The 18,700-nt window shown below is 43.5% G+C and overlaps 1 protein-coding gene across 1 annotated transcript in view; it reads right to left on the bottom strand.

Annotated features, from left to right (window-relative positions):
• The window catches only part of LOC309860490 (scavenger receptor cysteine-rich domain-containing protein DMBT1), a 117,559-nt gene that overhangs the window by 57,585 nt on the left and 41,274 nt on the right, over nucleotides 1-18,700 (bottom strand). Inside the window, exons 19-28 of the mRNA XM_082722661.1 lie at nucleotides 18,489-18,557; nucleotides 17,260-17,577; nucleotides 17,041-17,112; nucleotides 12,195-12,260; nucleotides 11,855-11,926; nucleotides 4,939-5,256; nucleotides 3,991-4,020; nucleotides 3,069-3,140; nucleotides 959-1,276; nucleotides 783-812 (exon numbers count right to left, since the gene is read on the bottom strand). Of these exons, the coding sequence (XP_082578787.1) occupies nucleotides 783-812; nucleotides 959-1,276; nucleotides 3,069-3,140; nucleotides 3,991-4,020; nucleotides 4,939-5,256; nucleotides 11,855-11,926; nucleotides 12,195-12,260; nucleotides 17,041-17,112; nucleotides 17,260-17,577; nucleotides 18,489-18,557 (1,365 nt within the window). The remainder of the gene's footprint in view (nucleotides 1-782; nucleotides 813-958; nucleotides 1,277-3,068; nucleotides 3,141-3,990; nucleotides 4,021-4,938; nucleotides 5,257-11,854; nucleotides 11,927-12,194; nucleotides 12,261-17,040; nucleotides 17,113-17,259; nucleotides 17,578-18,488; nucleotides 18,558-18,700) is intronic.

Here is an 18,700-nt window from a genome sequence, read left to right as displayed (position 1 = left end):
AGAGATGGGAGGCCAACACCCAAGGATGCTGTGGATCCTCCTTTATGCCCCCTGCATATCTCCTACCAGGGACACCTGACCCAGAAACCCCCACTGGAGACCATTCCTGTGACCAATCCATTTCCACCTGTTAGAGTTGACAACGCAGGAAGGAATGTGCCTGAGGCTTTATCAGACCTTTTCTACTCAGATTTATTCATGATTTACTCTCTGACCAAGAGCCAGCTGAGGGCAGGTCATCAGGGAACCTGGGGGTTTGATGAAGGAGAGAGGGTACTGGCATGGAAAACTCTGTGTGCTCGCATTAAGACCCTGTGGGAAAAGACCCTGTGGGCATTAAGACCCTGTCGGAAAACCAGTAGCAAAAGGAGCTCTATGGGCACCAGGAACAAAGCAGAAGCGGGGAGAGGGTGGGAATGGTCACCTTGACTTTGGCCTGGTCCAGCCCACCCGCCATTTGCCCCTGGGCAGGAAGTATCCTTAACCATCCCCCTACCCATATCTCATTGCCATTGCCTTGTGACCCTCAGAGCTGGTGACAAGTGCTATATACATGTCTGAGAAATTTAGAATCTACTTCCTGTGTACAGAATGGGGGAGAAGTTGAAAGTGAGGCTGGATCAAATGATTTCTAAGGTACTATCCAGTTCTCCCACTGGACAGTCAGGTGACTCCACATGTCCTAGTCACTCCATGGTCCTGGAGGATGACACATCCAACTTCCAGAAGAACTTCTTCCCCAAGGTTTTGGAAACTGCACATGTAAATATTGCTTTCCTTACCCAGGGGTGCCACGGTTGAGTATTCAGCATCTGTAAACATGAGGGGTTAAAATATCCACTGTGAGCAAATAATGCATGGGTTCCTTTTCAACAGCTCGATTTACATGGCCTTTTGAAAAGTGTTCTCTCAGGAAGAGCCAGGGCTGGGCTCTGCCTGGAGGGGAGCTGAGGTTTACCTGAGCAGATCACGCCAGCATCTTCTCCGTGCCCACAGTTGTGGGAAAACCAGCCGATGTGGGAGCACTCCTCCAGGCGCAGCTCGTCTCCCCTGCAGTGCACGTTGTCAAGGAGGATCTTCCCAGAACCTTCCCCAAAGTGGGCCTCACCGGGGGCTGACACGGCCCAGCCACACCCCAGCTGCCTGCAGATGATGTTTGCTTCTGGCAGGTCCCAGAGGTCATCACACACAGTCCCCCAGACTCCCTGGTGGAAGAGTTCTACACGGCCTGCGCACCTCCCATGGCCACCTACCAGCCGCACGGGGGCCCCGCCTCCTGCGAAAGAACGGTAGGTCATGGGCTGATGGTTGCTCTCTCTGCCTTTCCATGACTGGACTATCTGTTACCCAACCTAGCTTTTCTTATTTTCCATGACTTTGCTATCCACACTTTTCACGCGGTCATGTGAGCTCCCATGCCATTCTCCAGCTAAGTCTGCTCTAAGCAGCGTGTAATGTCTTCCTTATCCACACTCGTGTTTCAGACAGCTTGCCTGTGGTAGAGTGCTTACAAAAATGACCACAGTGCTTCTCTTCCTGACATCCTCACTCTCTACAGTGTCATTGTTGCCCTGCCGGTCAAGAGGTTAGTTTACTTTCCTACTCTTTGACTTTAAGCTGTGGTATGTGACAGCGGAATGCGGCAGAAGTAATGTATACTCCTGTGGAGCTGAGGCCTCCAGAGGCATGACAGGTTTCAGTTCATTCTGTGGGAACACTGAGGGGATCCTGTAAGGAAGCTTGAGCTAGTCTGTGGGTGACAAAGGAGTAGTATTTTGCTCAGCTTCCTTGGAGAATCACTTCAGGGCTTACGCTAAAAGATGGTGGACAGAGCAGCTGAGGACACCAAAGTGAGGTGGCCTCATCACTTCTGTCACCTCAGATAAGAGCTATGGAACAGTAAGACATGTAAGGGAGTCCATCTTAGGTCAGGCAGCCTTCAGCTGACCTGTCAGCTAGACACAGATGCATGGACAAGACCAGCAGAGTCAGCCAAGACCAGCCAAGCCCATCCCAGAGGAGCAGAACTACCCAGCTAACCTGTGGACCATAAGCAGTGACAGATGGTGGTCATTTTAAGCCACTGTGTCTTGGGATGGTTTTACACGGCAATGGCAATTTTCCACACTCCCTTTTTAGATACATTACATTTTGTGAGGATCATCTTGCAATATATACAAATGTGGAATCCTTATGTTGTAGTCCTAAAACTAGTATTAATGTTATATGTCACTTACACCTCAATAAAAAAATTGTATGCAAAGAAAAGAGCTTGGATAGATATATAAATAATGTTAACATGAAAAACACAAAAAAGAAAGATGTAATTTCAAGTGATTGAAACTCACACAGCCAACAATAACACCTTTGGTCATTGCCATGGTTAGGAGCTATGGCACCTGCTGGGCATTCTTCTGCCAGGGATGGTCAGGCCCCTGGGAGTGATAATGGTTCCATTCTCTCCCTCCTGAATCTTTTGACTGTACAGCTAGATTAAAAGGCTCAGAGGTTCAATGTTTTACTCCTACCTTATCTGACCTCAGACTAGGCCTAATTCATAAAGAAAAAAAAAAAAAACTTAATTCAAGGCCGAATATCCTGAAATATTACTCATCCCTGATCACAGCAGAAAACCATCTCAAACCACCAAACTGCTCACTAATTCTGTATGGTATTGGCCAGCCCTATATTCTAATTTGGAACACATGTTAATGTCTCCCACCCTGCAGCCCAAAGGCAGTCTGTCCAGTTTCCTCCTTGCCTGGCACAATTTTATTGTCCCTTCACCATTCCAGTCTTGTCCAGACCCCTTGGCTCTAGATGGAGACCCTCTTCTGAGCACCTATGCACCCTGTGCTCCCCCATCAGAGCAATCACCACACTTTTTTGGTAACAGGATACTCCCTCCTTCCCCCATGAACTTAGATTACTTGAGGGTCAACTCTGTTTATTGTTCTATATAACCCCAGTGACATTATATATCCTTAGTGTCACATCTTTATTTACTCATCCATTGTCGGATGAAAAAAATTATTCAGAAGACATAATATAAAAAGAAACAGCCTTACCTGGAGGTGCAGAAGAAGGTGGGTGTTGACCTGCTGATATCACCAATGATGTGGGAAGCAGGTTCTCATAGGCTATTGGTGGGTAAAAAGGAAGGACTGTCATCAGGGAACAGCCAGAACACTGGGAGAAGATACAGTTGCTTCAAGGGGTCATCTGTTTCCTCCCAGGATTCACCAGGAATAACCATGACATTTCTTTCTAAGGCCAATGACCTCATGGGTCTTCATTTAGAACAGAACATAGCGTTATTGCCCATTGACAAATGAACATGCACCACATGGCCATCAGAAAAGCAAAGCTCATGGATGATTTGCCCCATGTGGCTTGCCATAAGAGAGATCATCAGTGGGTCATCATCTCTCTCTAATGGCATGGAGAATGAGGGCCAGGTCATTCATTTGGAGACAGACCAGCCAGGATCAGATTCCTCCAGCGCAGGGCGCTTTGCACCCCTCACACAACCTCTCTTAGTCGGCATTAGACCAAAAGGAGGAACTATGTGAATGCTTGTCAGGTGCTAGGTGTCTTTGGGCATTGTCATACTTAATTCTCCATCATTCAATTCTCTGTTATTCCTACTCTTGTGAAGAAAAATGAGATGAAATGGAATCAAGAGATGCTATAACTTGGCTGAGGTCCCATAACTGAGAGCAATCCTATATCATGTCTGTTCCTCCCATTAGGGTGCAGGCCCTGTGATGGCAGAGAGCTGGGGGTGGGGGGATTTTGATCATTGCTGTGGCCCCAGTGCTTATTGGCACAGAGTAGTACGCAGTGGGTACTCAGTCAGCATCCAATGAATGAACAGATGAGTGAATAAATGAAGCTGAGAATCAAACCAGGATCTGATTCTAAACCTCATGATCTTTCTTACATCATGCCAGGTCTAGTAGATGATGCCATATGTAACACGGGTTCTACCTGTAGGCAGAGCAGCTGTGGAGTCAGCACCTGTCAGCATGAAGAGAGATTGTGCATGTCATCATGTCTTATTCAGTGACTGTTTATTGGGATTGTCCTAGATTGAGGGAGCCGTGGGAAGCAGGGAGAGGCAGAGACCGTGCCTTTGAGGGTCTCAGTATTTTCCCTGGGGATTTGAGACCAGGCAGCAAATGTTCAGCGTCCCAGGGGAGCTTCAGAAGGCAGTACCCACCCCCTGCCCCAGGGTTCTTAGGTGTTGGGAGGCTCAGGAAGGGCCAAGTGCAGCCTGGTAGAGCTTGTCATTTGTGGGGACATTTGCTTCAGCTGCTAGCAGGATGGAATCAGGAAATATTCTGTATGGCAGAGAGTCAACTAGCAGGACTCATAGATTTGGGAAGGTCACCAGGTCTAGATGTGGAGGACCTGGAACATCAGCTGACAGATGTGGCCATCACCTAGAGATCACAAACTCAAACTCCAAAGTTTTCAAGGGCCATGGGAATAAAACAGATAAGGGATTGGAATGATGGGGACTATGTGAACTAGAAAGCTGTTTCTTGACCAAAGGGTCAGCTCTTGCTCAGATCCAGCCAGTTGATATAATCAAACAATTTCTTGTTTTGAGCCTGAACTTGTTTTATTTTTTTCACAAATGCAAGAATTTGAATTTTTATGCCAGATACTCTGATTTCGCTGAATTCAAGTTCAGCCCAAATTTTCAAACCATCAAGCCACTTCTGAGCCTGGATCAGCGATCGTGAACCATACTCAATAAGAGGCAAGGAGATGGTCAGGCTGATGTATAACTTTGAAAAGATGTAGACAACACCAGTTGCCTGCCTCAATCCACTGACTTTTCTGGGCTATGCTAAGTTGTGTGTGTGGAACAATGAGAAGTGAGGGGATAGGAGTAGGCTTCCTAATGAGGGTTGACAGCGAACCCCTTACCTGCGCAGATAACGCTGGCGTCCTCCAGGTGCCCGCAGTTGAGCCCGGCCTCACCCCTGTGCACGCACTGCCCCAGGTGGCTCTCAGCGCCCGCACACTGCACGTCGTCCAGCACGATCTTCCCGGAGCCTGCCCCAAAGTGGGCCCCTGTGGGGGCCGCCACAGCCTGGCCACACTGCAGCTGGCGACACACCACTGTGGCCTCGGCCAGGTCCCAGAGGTCATCACACACGGTTCCCCATGTGCCCTGGATGAGAACCTCCACTCGGCCTGAGCACCTGCCTGTGCCGTTCACCAGTCTCACCGCCATCCAGTGTCCTGCGGAGGCACAGAGCAATGGGAAATTATGAGATTGACCTTTGTGTCAGCATATTGCCTTGATCCTGTTACAGTGCTCTTTTATACTGCTAATGTCATAATTGCTCTCAGTTGGGCAGATAGAGACCTCTACGGTCTTGGAACATCAAGACTAGACTTTCTTCTTCCTGGAAGTGCTGGAAGACCCCAGTAGGCAGCAGCATCAGACTTCTAGAAGGGGAAATCCAGAGGCCCTGGGTTCTCAACCTTATACATGTCCCCTCATCCCACTTACAGCAAAAGAACTGCAGGGAACCCTTGGCCTGAGGGTTGCATGGATAGGGCCCTTTGAGAGCCATGCCTTGGTGGACAGTTGACTAGAGTCTTCCTGTGGAAGTTGCCCAGTGTGGTGTAATCTGGAGATTATAGGGCACTCTTTTCAGCTCTAGAGACATTTCTTTGTTACCAGCATGGTTGTACTTTTAACCACAGAATGTTCACTTAAGATCTATTAGGATGCAAAACTGGATAAAGTTCACCCCTCAGGATTTATAACCAATGACAGGATGGAGAAGCCACACACATTGCACTATCAGGACAAATAACGAGGAACACCTCTAGGAGTCTAATAGTGTTATTGGTGATAGACACTTATCTATTTTGGGAGATCAGTTCATGAAGAAATGGCTTTGAAACATGAAGTCTATTTCTGCAGGTTGATCATAAGGAAAGGGGGCTCGCTCCAGACACAGTGAAGGGAAGGGCAAGTTCACACAGGAGGGAAACCTGTGGGGTCTTCAACTGCAACATGATTTGATTAAATGAGCTCCTCACTTCTCCTTCCCCAAGCATGAGAAAGGCATGTGAACACTGTGATCTACAAGGACAGAGAAGACGGAAGGATAATAAGAGCTGATGGAAAGTTTCAGCACATTCTTTGTAGAAACTAGAGAGCAGACAGGGTGGGGTCAGGAGGATGTTTGCAGGGCATTAACTTGGGCTGTAGTGGGCTAGGCGGGGGTGGCTACCCACCAGAAGTGAGCAGACTCACCCCAGAGAAACCTTGCGGGTGATGTTTGGAGCAATGGGGTGCCAACCAATGTAGGCCTGAGATGCTGAGGACGAAGGGGATCGTGGTCAATTGAGAGTCCCATGTGCCAAGGAGGACCTTCTGCATCATCCCTTCAAACCTGGGTGAGTTGTGACTTTCTTGAACCCCTCAGGGTGAGGGAACTGCCACGCACTCACCTTCTGTTTCTCTAGGGACACACGCCTGGGACCTGGCCACCACCCTGGGAGAAAGGCCAGGCCTCGTGCAGATGTTGACATCTGAAATCCATTTCTCAATGTGTTTAAATTTCTCTAGGCCAGTTCTCTCACTTCAGCAAAAAGCAAATAATTGATGCCAACAATGATGACGACAGTTATAATAAGGCTAATGTTTATATAGACTTTCTAGTGTCCAGCACTAAGTGACTGACACCCTCAGCTCCTTTAACCTCCACCACGGTTCTCAAACCACATCTATGTATCTATATACATGTGTAGATGTGTGTATATAAATAATAGTGTGTATACATGCATATAGGCACACTCACAGATGTGTTATATACAAACATATTCTATTATTATATTATTATTATACGTGGGTAAGGGAATTAAGGCACAAAGCAGTTGAAAAACATGCCCAAGATCACACAGTTCTGGGCAACCAGTATTTGAAATTGGGCCATTTGGTTCCACGGTCCATGCAAGAAATCTTAGTAAGATTTACTTAGTAGAAAACAAAACAAATGAAAACTGGAGAACAATCTCAAAAGAATCAGATTAATATTTTATAGGTATTGAACCAAGGTAGTGGGTGAAGTTGGAGAAGGAAGGCTACATGACAGCAAGCCTGTTAGCACTGTGAAATTTTAGCTCATGTGCATAGAACACCATGATGGATGGATGGATGGAAGGTAGGAAGGAAGAGGAGAGAGGAAGAAAGGAAAGAAGGAGGGAGGGGAGGGGGAGAGTAATACAGGAGGGGGGCAGGTAGGAAGGAAGGCAGGATGTGGGGGGAGGAAGGGAGGGGGGAAAGAATCCTGTTATACTGCAACATTAACTAGGCCTAATTTTACAAATGTGTCTCTGCTGGAAAGCCATTTTTTTCACCCAAATTTGTTTAGAATAATTCAAGGTAGCACATGGAGGAATTCAATAATTTAGAACTCAACCATTCACTAAAACCCATTAGGCCAAATACTAGTCTTAAGAGCTGCCTCCTGAAAAATGAAACTGTTCCCTGGTCAGATAATTTTGGAAAAATTGTGGATACTTAACCCCTTTTGGGAATCCACAAGCTTATTCACAGAATAAAATCCCTTAGATGTCCTAAGGTAAAACTACAACAAAGCCAAGAACTCAACCCATGAATGCAAGAGAAACTTCTGAGATTTGGAAACGGAGCCCTGGTTTGAGTCAGTGTTACTGTCTTGCAAAATTCAGACTCCACACAACACGTTTCAGAAACACCAACATATCCTAATAACAAAACTAAAGCAAAATTTTTCTTAGAAATAATGACTTCTGCACAGCAAAGGAAATAGTCAGCAAAACTAAGAGGGAATCCATGGAATAGGGGAAGATATTTGCAAATGACATGACAGACAAAGGGCTGGTATCCAAGATCTATAAAGAACTTGCCAAACTCAACACCCAAAAACAAATAATCAAGTCAAAAAATGGGCAGAAGACATGAACAGACTCTTCTCCAAAGAAGTCATACAAGTGGCTAACAGACACATGAAAAAATGTTCAACGTCATTAGCCATCGGGGAAATTCAAATCAAAACCACATTGAGATACCACCTCACACCAGTTAGAATGGCAAAAATTAACAAGGCAAGAAACAAGTGTTGGAGAGGATGTGGAGAAAGGGGAGCCCTCTTACACTGTTGGTGGGAATGCAAGTTGGTGCAGCCACTCTGGAAAACAGTGTGGAGATTCCTCAAAAAGTTAAAAATACAGCTACCCTATGACCCAGCAACTGCACCATTGGGTACTTACATCAAAGATACAGAAAAGAAGAGGCACACGCACCCCAGTGCTCCTAGCAGCAATGGCCACAATCAACAAACTGTGAAAGGAGCTGAAATGTCCTTCAACAGATGAATGGATAAAGAAGATGTGGTCCATGTACACAATGGAATATTACTCAGCCATTAGAAAGGATGAATACCTACCATTTGCATCAACATGGATGGAACAGAGGGGATTAAGTTAAGTGAAGTAAATCAAGCAGAGAAAGGCCATTGTCATATGGTTTCACTTGTAGGTGGAACAAAGGACTAGCATGGAGGACATTAGGGGAAGGAAGGGAAAACAGAAAGGTGGGGGATTAGAGGGGAAAATGAACCATGAAAGGCTATGGACTCTGGGAAATAATCTGAGGGCTTCAGAGGGTACGGGGGAGAAGGGATGGGTTAGCCTGGCGATGTATTAAAGAGGGCACCTGGTGCAATGAACACTGGGTATTATATGGAAACAATGAAGCACGGAACACTGCATCAAAAACTAATGATGTACTGTATGGTGACCAAGATTACATAATAATGATAAAAAAAATAATGACTAATGCTCTTTTTTTTCCCTGTTCTTGTCTTTAGTAATAAGGTGCATTTTATTTTTGAAACATTTAAATATGAAAATATATGCAGGACATTAGGTACCAAATTATATCTTAAAATTCGTATTACTATAAATCTGAGTCTAGGCTAATTTAGAGCTAATAATTCAGTAGCTAAGGTAAAAATAGAAATACCAAGACACCAAACAAAAAACAACTGAGTCAAAAGGAATGAAGACAATGTCTTTTACTTAAACAAAAGATACTCTTTTTTTTTTTTTTTTTTTGGAGGGAGCTGCTGCCCATGTACATGTAATGTAGGAATTTATTAAGCAGTAATATCTTTACATCCTACAGATTTTTTAAAAAGATTTTATTTATTTACTTATTTATTTATTTGACAGACAGAGATCACAAGTAAGCAGAGAGGCAGGCAGAGAGAGAAGGGGAGGCAGGTTCCCTGCTGAGCTCCTAGCAGCAATGGCCACAATCTGAGAACCCGATGCAGGACTTGAACCCAGGACCCAGGATCAGGACCTGAGTCGAAGGCAGAGGATTAACTCACTGAGCCTCCCAGGTACCCCTCAGCCTACAGAATTTTTATAATAAATCTTAACTTATTAGAGATGAAGATCTGTTTCTGTAGATGCAAAATATATATGCTCACATTCCTTTTATCAATATTTTCTTTCGTTTTCTGATCCTTACTGTAAGTGCGGAGTTACTCAGACCTGTTCTTTTCCCTCACTGCGAACCAGAGGGATTCTAACAGCTCCTCAGTGCTGCCTGGGAGAAAGATCTCAGCAAGGTAGAAAGGAAGAAAAAGTCCTTCTTTTCAGTTAGATACAGAAAAACAGATACTATTTTGCATTATAAAGCTGTCTTCACAGATGAAAGTTTTAATAAAGGAGAAATAATCTGTATTATTTTGAGTGAAAGGGTCTGCAATTCTCATGGTTGGTTTATTTTGTTGTTGTTGTTGTTGCCCTGGCCATGATATTGACATTCTACATTCTAGAATGTTCTAAAAAAAAAAAAAAAAAAAAAAGCAAAACCCTAGTGGGTTTTTGTGTTATGTCAACAGTGATCTTCAGCATGTCTCAGTTTCCTACACGGAAGAGATAAGAAGCAGAACCCACTGCCTCACTGGATTTCTTAGTTAAACGAAGAGTTTAAGAGTTCTATGTCTCATTGTGTGACGTCCTCTACCTTACAAAATAGGAGTAGAAATAGAATACAGTACAATATAATATAATACAACATAATGTGAATAACAGAAGTAGTAATATTTCTCTAATATTTTTTTGAGATCAGTTGGCCTATACATGCGAGTAGAATCGCAGGTGGGAATGTGCACCGTTAGTATAATCACAAGGAGATTATGCTCAGAAAAGAAGGCGAGGAAGCCTGCTGAGAGGTTGTAGGTCAAAACCTCTTTTGGGTTTTGGGACTTTGGGACTTCCCAAAGTCCCAGTTCTCCCGGGGTGTCAATATTTGCTCTGTGGACACCCTCCTCTCCACCTCATTCTGGAAAAGCATGGAAACACCGAAGTGTGACTATTGCCTACTGTTCTTCACTTGGTCCTGCCAGGAACTGTGTGCTCTGCTCCCTAAAAGACGAACCTCTCTTTTCAACAAAGCTCCTGTGAGCAAACGCGGCCCAAGAACAGGCTGCCTTGCTATGAAGCACTGCATTAATGGGCAGCCTGGCTTACAGAGCCCAGCTCTGACTCTGTGGACTTAGAATGGCTCTTACCACAACCAGTCAAATCTGCTGCCCCAGGAAGCTGTAAAATAAGTCAGAATCCCCTCTCATCCAATTTGAAATAGCTTCGTGGTGGGCAGAAGTGTCATGTTTTCCCTCTTCCCCAAACAGCCTTGGGGTGGTGGTGGGTTCAGACCACTAGTTATTCAGAACAACCAAGAGCAGCAGACAGCTTCATCGATCAGATGTGGTGGGCCCACTGCCTGGGGCTATGTGACTTTTAAAAGGCCCCCAAAATGTCCTATTCTCTTTTAAAATTTGAATAAAAAGATGACTATAATCTAGTCTGCTTTCCACTTTTTTAAATACCAACACAGTCATAAAATATTATTAGATGTGTGTATATATATACATACATATGGAGAAAGGGGTCCTTGAAGACAAAAGTGCCTAAGGGCCCCAAGGATGTCAAGAAGTAGCTCAAGCCAGGGTCTGAAACATCAGAGGTCATGTGTAACTGCTGTGTGATGCTCTTTTAGGAGGAAGCAGAATGACTACACACAGCCACCAACTTCTGCCATACCATTTATTTTAAACACACTCGCATGATTCAGCTGTGCATGACTTGACCTGGAAAAATCCAGTTGCTGCTGATGTGTATTACTGCAGAACCAATCTTAAAGATGCCAAAATGGCATAACGGGCTTTTCCCCTTTGTAATCATAGATATGCAGGCAGGTCCACCAGGGTGAGGAAGGAAGAAACAGATTGGGGTTCATTTCCGATACAGAGTGCTAGGGACACTAAAATGATATATTTTGCCATTTTGCCCAACTGTCCCATTGGAAAATGTGAATTTGAAAGTTTTTCCTATTAGGATTTTTGTACTAAAAACAACAGAGTAAGTGAGGACCCACAGCTGAATCCCCAGTTTCCTGGCTATGGTCTTAATGAACTTCTCCCATAGCAATGAGACTTTCAAGAATGTTCTCTTCCCAGTAGTCCAGACGTAGCTTTGGACATGCTATCCCCTGACCCAAAAGGCTAGTCATCATGTGGGTTTGGAGTCAGACTGATAATGTGCCCAAATCTTGACTTCATCATGTTGTGGGTGGGTGATGCTAGAAAGTGATCCTTTCTTGTTTTGTGGAACAAAGACGCAGTAGTGGGGAGAATGAGGCTGGTGGGTTGTTGTGAGTGCTTAACGAACTGTCCATTCTACGAATGCACTGATTCTCTGTTTCATCACATTTCGATTGTTCCATAAACATTAGCTCCTTCCCGGATTTTTCCCAAGGACTTACCTGCCAGGGTTGTAGGTGTGGATAGTGGGGCTGCAGGCTCTGCCGTGTCTATGGTTGCAAAAAATCCATCACCTGTGGGTGGGGACAAACAGAAGCATCTCTAGTAATTGGGACATCCCCGAATCTCAACTTTAGAAAGACCAAGGTTCCAACACCAACCCAGCTTGAAGGTCACATTCAAACATGAACGTCATTTCCTGATTCAGCTCCTATGCAGGCAAGGAGTCCTCCCAAGGCTGTGATCAGCACTCCGCATGGTGTCAGGTCTGGGAAGGGGACAGCCCAGTGTTTGGCCCTTGGTGCCCTCCCTCTATTCCCTGTAGAAGAAATGCCAGCTGACCTGCTGGAGTCGTCACAGGAAGTGTAGCAGGCTCTGTGGTGGGCATGGCTGCTGTCCGTGCATCACCTGTGCGTGTAAAACAAAGAGACACTCATTCACCAGAGAGTGAATTTCTGACAAGCGCAAAGAGAAGACTAGGCACAAATCTGTCCTACTAGGGTTTTTAGTCATCATTCCAATCTCCTTTGTGGCCACATTCAACCAACACTGGATCTCAGACTCACTGTGGGATGAAAATGCTCATACTGGGATGGTGGGTCATTTTGCTAAGTGCCCACAGAACCAATTAAGGATTTTTCCCTCTTTTCCTTTGAGGAGCAATCCAGATGTGTTCTACCACAGGGACACACAATCAATTAATGGCTGAATGGCTGAATTCCATTTATTTGTGGTGTCTTTATCTGGGCTCTGAGTAACCTAAGCCATGTGAGGCTTCCATAGGACATTAAGGCAGCCCTGTTTTCATCTTATTAACTCATAGAGCAGTAATAGAGTACTGTATTGTTTCCTTTTTAAAACAATTTTACCGAGGTATCCTTGATATCCAGAGGGTTGCACATGTTCAATGTGTATGGCTTTTTGGGTCGGAATATATGAAAACACTTGTGACGCTATCACCACAGTCATGGTAACAGACACACCCAGTAACTCCCAGAATTTCTCTGTGTTTTTACCCTCCTTTTTTTTTTTTTCCATGTGAACACTTAACATGATGTGTATCCTCTTAACAAATTTTGAAGTGCACAATACAGTATTGTATACAACTATAGGCACTATGTTGTATGGAAGATCTCTAGCACTTACTCATCTAGTATAACTGAAACTTTTTCCCCAGTAAACTCCCTGTTTCCCCCTCCCTCAACCCCTGACAATCCCATTCTGTTCTCTGCTTCTGTGAGTTTGACTATTTTATTTTTTTAAAGATTTTATTTATTTATTTGACAGACAGAAACCACAAGTAGGCAGAGAGGCAGGCAGAGAGAGAGAAGAGGAAGCAGGTTCCCCACCAAGCAGAGAGCCTGATTCGGGGCTCGATACCAGGACCCCAGGACCATGACCTGAGCCAAAGGTAGAGGCTTAACCCACTGAGCCACCCAGGTGTCCCGAGTTTGACTATTTTAGATGCTTCATATAAGTGAAATCATGCAGTATTTATTCTTCTGTGACTACTTTATTTCACTTAGTGTTATGTCCTTCAGGTTCACCTATGTTGTTACAAATGGCAGAATTTCCTTCTTTTTTAAGGCTGAATAATATTTCTTTGTATGTGTATACCACATGTTCTTTATCCAGTTATCTGTTGGTGGACGCGTGGTTTTTTTTTTTTAATATCTTGACTATTGTGAGTGCTACCATGAACATGGTAGTGCAGTAAGAATGATTTCAATTCTTTAGATATATATTACCCAGAAGTGGGATTGCTAGATCATACGGTAGTTCTATTTTTAATTTTTTGAGGAATCTTTGAAATGCTTTCCATAGCAGCTGAACAATTTTACATTTCTACTAACAGTGTACAAGGCTCCAATTTCTCCACAAGCTCACCAATACTTGTTATCTCCCTTTTCTAAAAATAGTAGCCATCCTGGGGTGCCTGGGTGGCTCAGTTGGTTAAGTGTCTGACTCTTGATTTCAGCTCGGGTTGTGATCTCAGGTTGCAGATCTGCTTGGGATTCTCTCTTCCCCTCCCTCTGTCCCTCACCCCCATGTGCATCACATGTGTGCAGTCTCTCTCTCTCAAAGAAATAAAACTAAAAAAATTTAGTAGACATTCTAACAGGTGTAAAGTGATATCTTATTGTAGTTTTGATTTGCACCTTCCTAACAATGATACTGAGAATCTTTTCATATACCTGTTGGACACTTTTACGTCCTCTTTGGAGAAATGTCTGTTCAAGTCTTTTGCGCATTTAAAAAAATCTGGTTATTTGATTTTTTTAATATAAGTTTTAGGAGCTTCATATAGATTTTGGAAATTAACCCCTTAGAAGATATATGGTTTGCAAATATTTACTCCCATTCCATTGGTTGACTTTTAATTCTGTTGATTGTTACTTCCGCCATGTAGAAGCTTTTCAGGTTGATATAATCCCATTTACTAATTTTTATTTTTGTTGCCTGTGTTTTGGGTGTTATATACAAGAAGTTATTGCTAAGACCAGTGTGAAAAAGACTTCCCTGTTTTCTTCTAGAAATTTAATATTTTCTAGCATTATGTTTAATTCTTTAATCTTTAATCTTTTAATTCTTTAATCTCTTTAATTCTTTAATCTATTTTGAATTAATTTTTACATATGGTGTAAGGTAGGGGTCCAATTTCATCTTTTTGCATATGGGTATTCAGTTTTCCCAATATCATCTGTCAAAGAGACCATCCTTTTCCCACTGTGTGTTCTTGGTATCCTTGTCAAAGATCAGTTGAGTATGTATGTGTGGGTTTATTTCTCTATTCTCTTCCATGGGTCTACATGCCTATTTTTGTACCAGTACTGTAGTGTAGGTTTATAACACACTTTGAAATCAGGAAACGTTATGCCTCCAGCTTTGATCTTTCTCAAGACCACTTTGGCTATTCTGGGTCTTTGTAGTTTCACATGAATTTTAGTTTTTTTCTTCATATTTCTATAAAAATTGCCATTGGGATTTTGTGGAAATAGCTTTGAGTCTATAGATCTCTGTGGTGGCATGGACATTTTAAAAAATTTATTTATTTATTTGACACAGAGAGAGAGAGCTTAAGCAGGTGGAGTAGCAGGCAGAGGGAGAAGGAGAAGCACGCTCTGTGCTGAGTAAGGAGGCTGACACAGGGCTTGATCCCAGGACCCTGAGATCATGACCTGAGCTGAAGGCATACCAGCAATGGGCTACCCAGGAGCCTCAGCATTTTATTCTTATTGATGCTATTGCAAATGGGATTGTCTTCTTAATTTCTACACTCATTGTTAGTGTAGAAAAGCACAATTGATTTTTGTATGTTGATTCTGTATCTTGTAACTTTGCTGATTTCTTTTAGTTCTAACATTTCTTTTTTTTTTCCTCTGTGGAGTGTTTAGAGTTTTCTACAAATCGGATCATGTCATCTGGAAACAGAATTTTACTTTTTCCTTTCCCATTTCATTTCTTCTATTTATTTTTCTTGTCTAATTGCTCTGGCTAGGATTTCCAGTACTATACGGAATTGAAGTGCCAAGAGTGAGCATCCTTGTCTTTTTTTCTGATCTTTAAGGAAAGGCTTTAAAATTTTCACCACTGTGCGTGATATTGACTATGGTCTTGTCATATATGGCCTTTATTATGTCAAGGTACTTTCCTTCTACACCTAGTTTGTTAAGCATTTTTATCATGAAAGGGTGGTAAATTTTGTCAAATGCTTTTTCTGCCTCATGTGATTTCTTTTTTTAAAAATTATTTGTTTTTTTTAAAAAGGTAATTCCAGTGTAGTTAACATATAATGATATATTGGTTTCAAGTGTACAACATTGTGATTCAGCAATTCTATATGTTAGTGCTTATCACAATGAGTGTATTCTTAATCCCCTTCATTGATTGCACCCATTTTTGAAATCTTTAATTATGTTAGTGTGGCATATCACTCTTATTGATTTGTATATGTTGAATCATCCTTACATCTCAGAGAAAAAAATCCCACTTGCTTACAAGGTATGACCCTTTAATTGCATTGTTGTATGGTTTTCTTTTTAAAAAGATCTCGAGCAATTAGAGCAAAATATTAGAATTTGATAAAGCTCAGTAGTGGGTACCAAAGAGTTCATGATACTGTCCTTAACATTTGTCAGTGAGTTTGATATTTTTCATAATATTCTTTTACATATATAAACAATTGACTAGTCACTTCATTATTGTGATATGTTTAAATAATTTGTAACTAGACTATCTAGAAATTGTTAAGCCACCAAACTTGTTATTTAAAATGGGCTGGAATAGAAAAGGGAAAATACATATAACTTATTTTTTTTTAGTTGGACTTCTGGTTCATTGTCCATAGGATGATGTAGAATCAGTCTTAGTATGTCAAAAACACCAGAAGCTTTACTCCTAATGGTGAAGCAACTGAGACTCAGTTCCAATCAGAGGAAAGAAGGGGACTCATGAGTGTTTGGCTGATGTCAGTGAGAATTTCACCAGCAACCATTTTGTGATGACATCCGTGTATCGTGTACTTAAGGAAACGGGCTTCATTGCTCTCCTATCAAATATCTACAGAGAGAGGAACTATTCATTTTTATATGTTGTGTCTTCTTCTAACCACTTATTTGTTCCTGTATTCTCCAGATTCTTGAAATTAAAAGGATGCTATATAATGATCACACAAATATCTACTGGTATGTGAATCTTTAAGCAGTTTTAAAAATATGTGTCGATCACCTTAAATCATAGTTGGTAGAAATTAACTCAAACTTAACTGAATTAATTTTAATAGACTGAGCCTCTGAACCCTTTGGAGTCAACTCAACATTCTCAACACGCAGGCTTCATTTTAGCAACGTCAGGAATTATTTAAGAGGTCTAGATGATGAAGTGAGAAACCTGATTCGCCTTCTGCTCTGGGCCCCTCTGTATAGTGTGGTAGCATGTAGAGTGGCTGATAACAATTCCACCCTGGAGTGACTCAACCACGTGGGCTACTGAACTGCACCACCCCAGGAATTACCATTCACAAATAACACGTGATGACCTCCATGGGGACAAAATTCCACAGTGCATTCTACAAGGGTGGTGCCCCTGAAGTTGTTCAGTGTGAAGACCCTCCTAACACGCCTTATGAAAGGGACATTCTAGGGAGGAAAGTCTTGAAGCAAAAGAACCGAGCAAAGAATGGACTTACCTGACAGTGTGTATGAAGAGGTGGCACTTTCAGGCTCTGTGGTTGGAGTGGGGCCTGGTGAACCATCACCACCTAATTGTCAGAAGAAAAAACACAAGCTAAGGTCTACAGTGCCATTTATAACGTAAGTGTTATTAAAATAATCATAGAGAAATATGTGAGGGGAGAGACAAAGAAGTGATGTCATGGTAAAAAAAAAAAATGACAACAGCTCTTTACCTGTGCAGACAACACCAGCGTCCTCCAGGTGCCCGCAGTTGAGCCCGGCCTCACCCCTGTGCACGCACTGCCCCAGGTGGCTCTCAGCGCCCGCACACTGCACGTCGTCCAGCACGATCTTCCCGGAGCCTGCCCCAAAGTGGGCCCCTGTGGGGGCCGCCACAGCCCGGCCACACTGCAGCTGGCGACACACCACTGTGGCCTCGGCCAGGTCCCAGAGGTCATCACACACGGTTCCCCAGGTGCCCTGGATGAGAACCTCCACCCGGCCTGAGCACCTGCCTGTGCCGTTCACCAGTCTCACCGCCATCCAAGCCCCTGGGGAGGCACAAGCAAGAGAGAGACTGGAGACCTAGTTCTCTGAGGGCAGGGAAATTTCCCGTATTGGGGTAGAGTGCATGGTGATAATTGCTTAAATTTTCAGAAATTTTGTCTCTTGGTCACAACCCCCATCACCTACAGTAAAAGAACAGATTTTGTAGCTTTCTTTATTTATCTTTTTTATTTCTTCGTATTGAGAGGACTTGTCTTCTGCCAGTGTAGCCCAACAGACCTGGAAGTCAATACCCCAGGTGATTTTGAGAGGAATTGTTTGCTGGTTACCTGGAGATGTACAGGAGATTTGGCTTATGGAAATGTTAGTTCTGCAATTGAAGGCAGGGAGGCATTAGCTCGTTGCGCTAAGGAGAAGGCCTAGATTCGGCCAAGGAGACCAGTGTTGCTCAGCTGCAACAGTGCAGGGAAATGGACAGTCCAAATTACTAGTGAACATTCTGTCTTTAGTCTCTTCCGTCACAGTAAGGCTCTGCTGTAGACAGCCTAGTCATGTACCTGACATGCAACATTTCCACGGACTTTTCTCAGACCACCTTGGGATGAGCAGTTAGTCCTCATTCACGCCTTTCTCCGCTAATACACCCAGGGGCCACATCGATCCGTGTGCCCAAGAAAAACACTGTGAAACCAACTTGATCCCCGTAGCGGGGTGGCTCTGGGAGCTCCAGCCCTCACCACGTATGGTCGTGTGACTCTAGCATCACAGAGTGTCTTCTGTTCATGTCCTTTCTGAGCCTCTGTTGATGCATTTGTGAAATGCTGGAGATCACACCTTCCTTTATGGTTATTGTGGTGGAACAGAATAGCGAAAGCGCGTACGTCTGTGTGTGGCACGGACTAGATGCTGAGAAAACCTGGAGCACAGCCCTAGGCAAGTCACAGGGACACATTACCTGCTGGTGCGAGTGTGGAGGGAAGGGTAGGAGGGCGCGTTGTGGGTATGGTAGCTGACAGTCCATCACCTGTGAAGGGGTACAAACAGGGACATCACTTGGGACCAAGAGCCTGCTATTACCATATAGGAAAGAAGATGCTTACAATAGGAACATTCCAAAACTATGACAACTATGTGTTGTCACTGGTTTCCCCCACGATGCTTGAGGCA

This window comes from Mustela nivalis (genome assembly GCF_964662115.1).
Source record: "Mustela nivalis genome assembly, chromosome: 2".
In the NCBI taxonomy this organism is placed as follows: Eukaryota; Metazoa; Chordata; class Mammalia; order Carnivora; family Mustelidae; genus Mustela; species Mustela nivalis.
The sequence above is the reverse complement of the archived record's forward strand: the minus strand, read 5'-3'. Positions and strand labels throughout refer to the sequence as shown.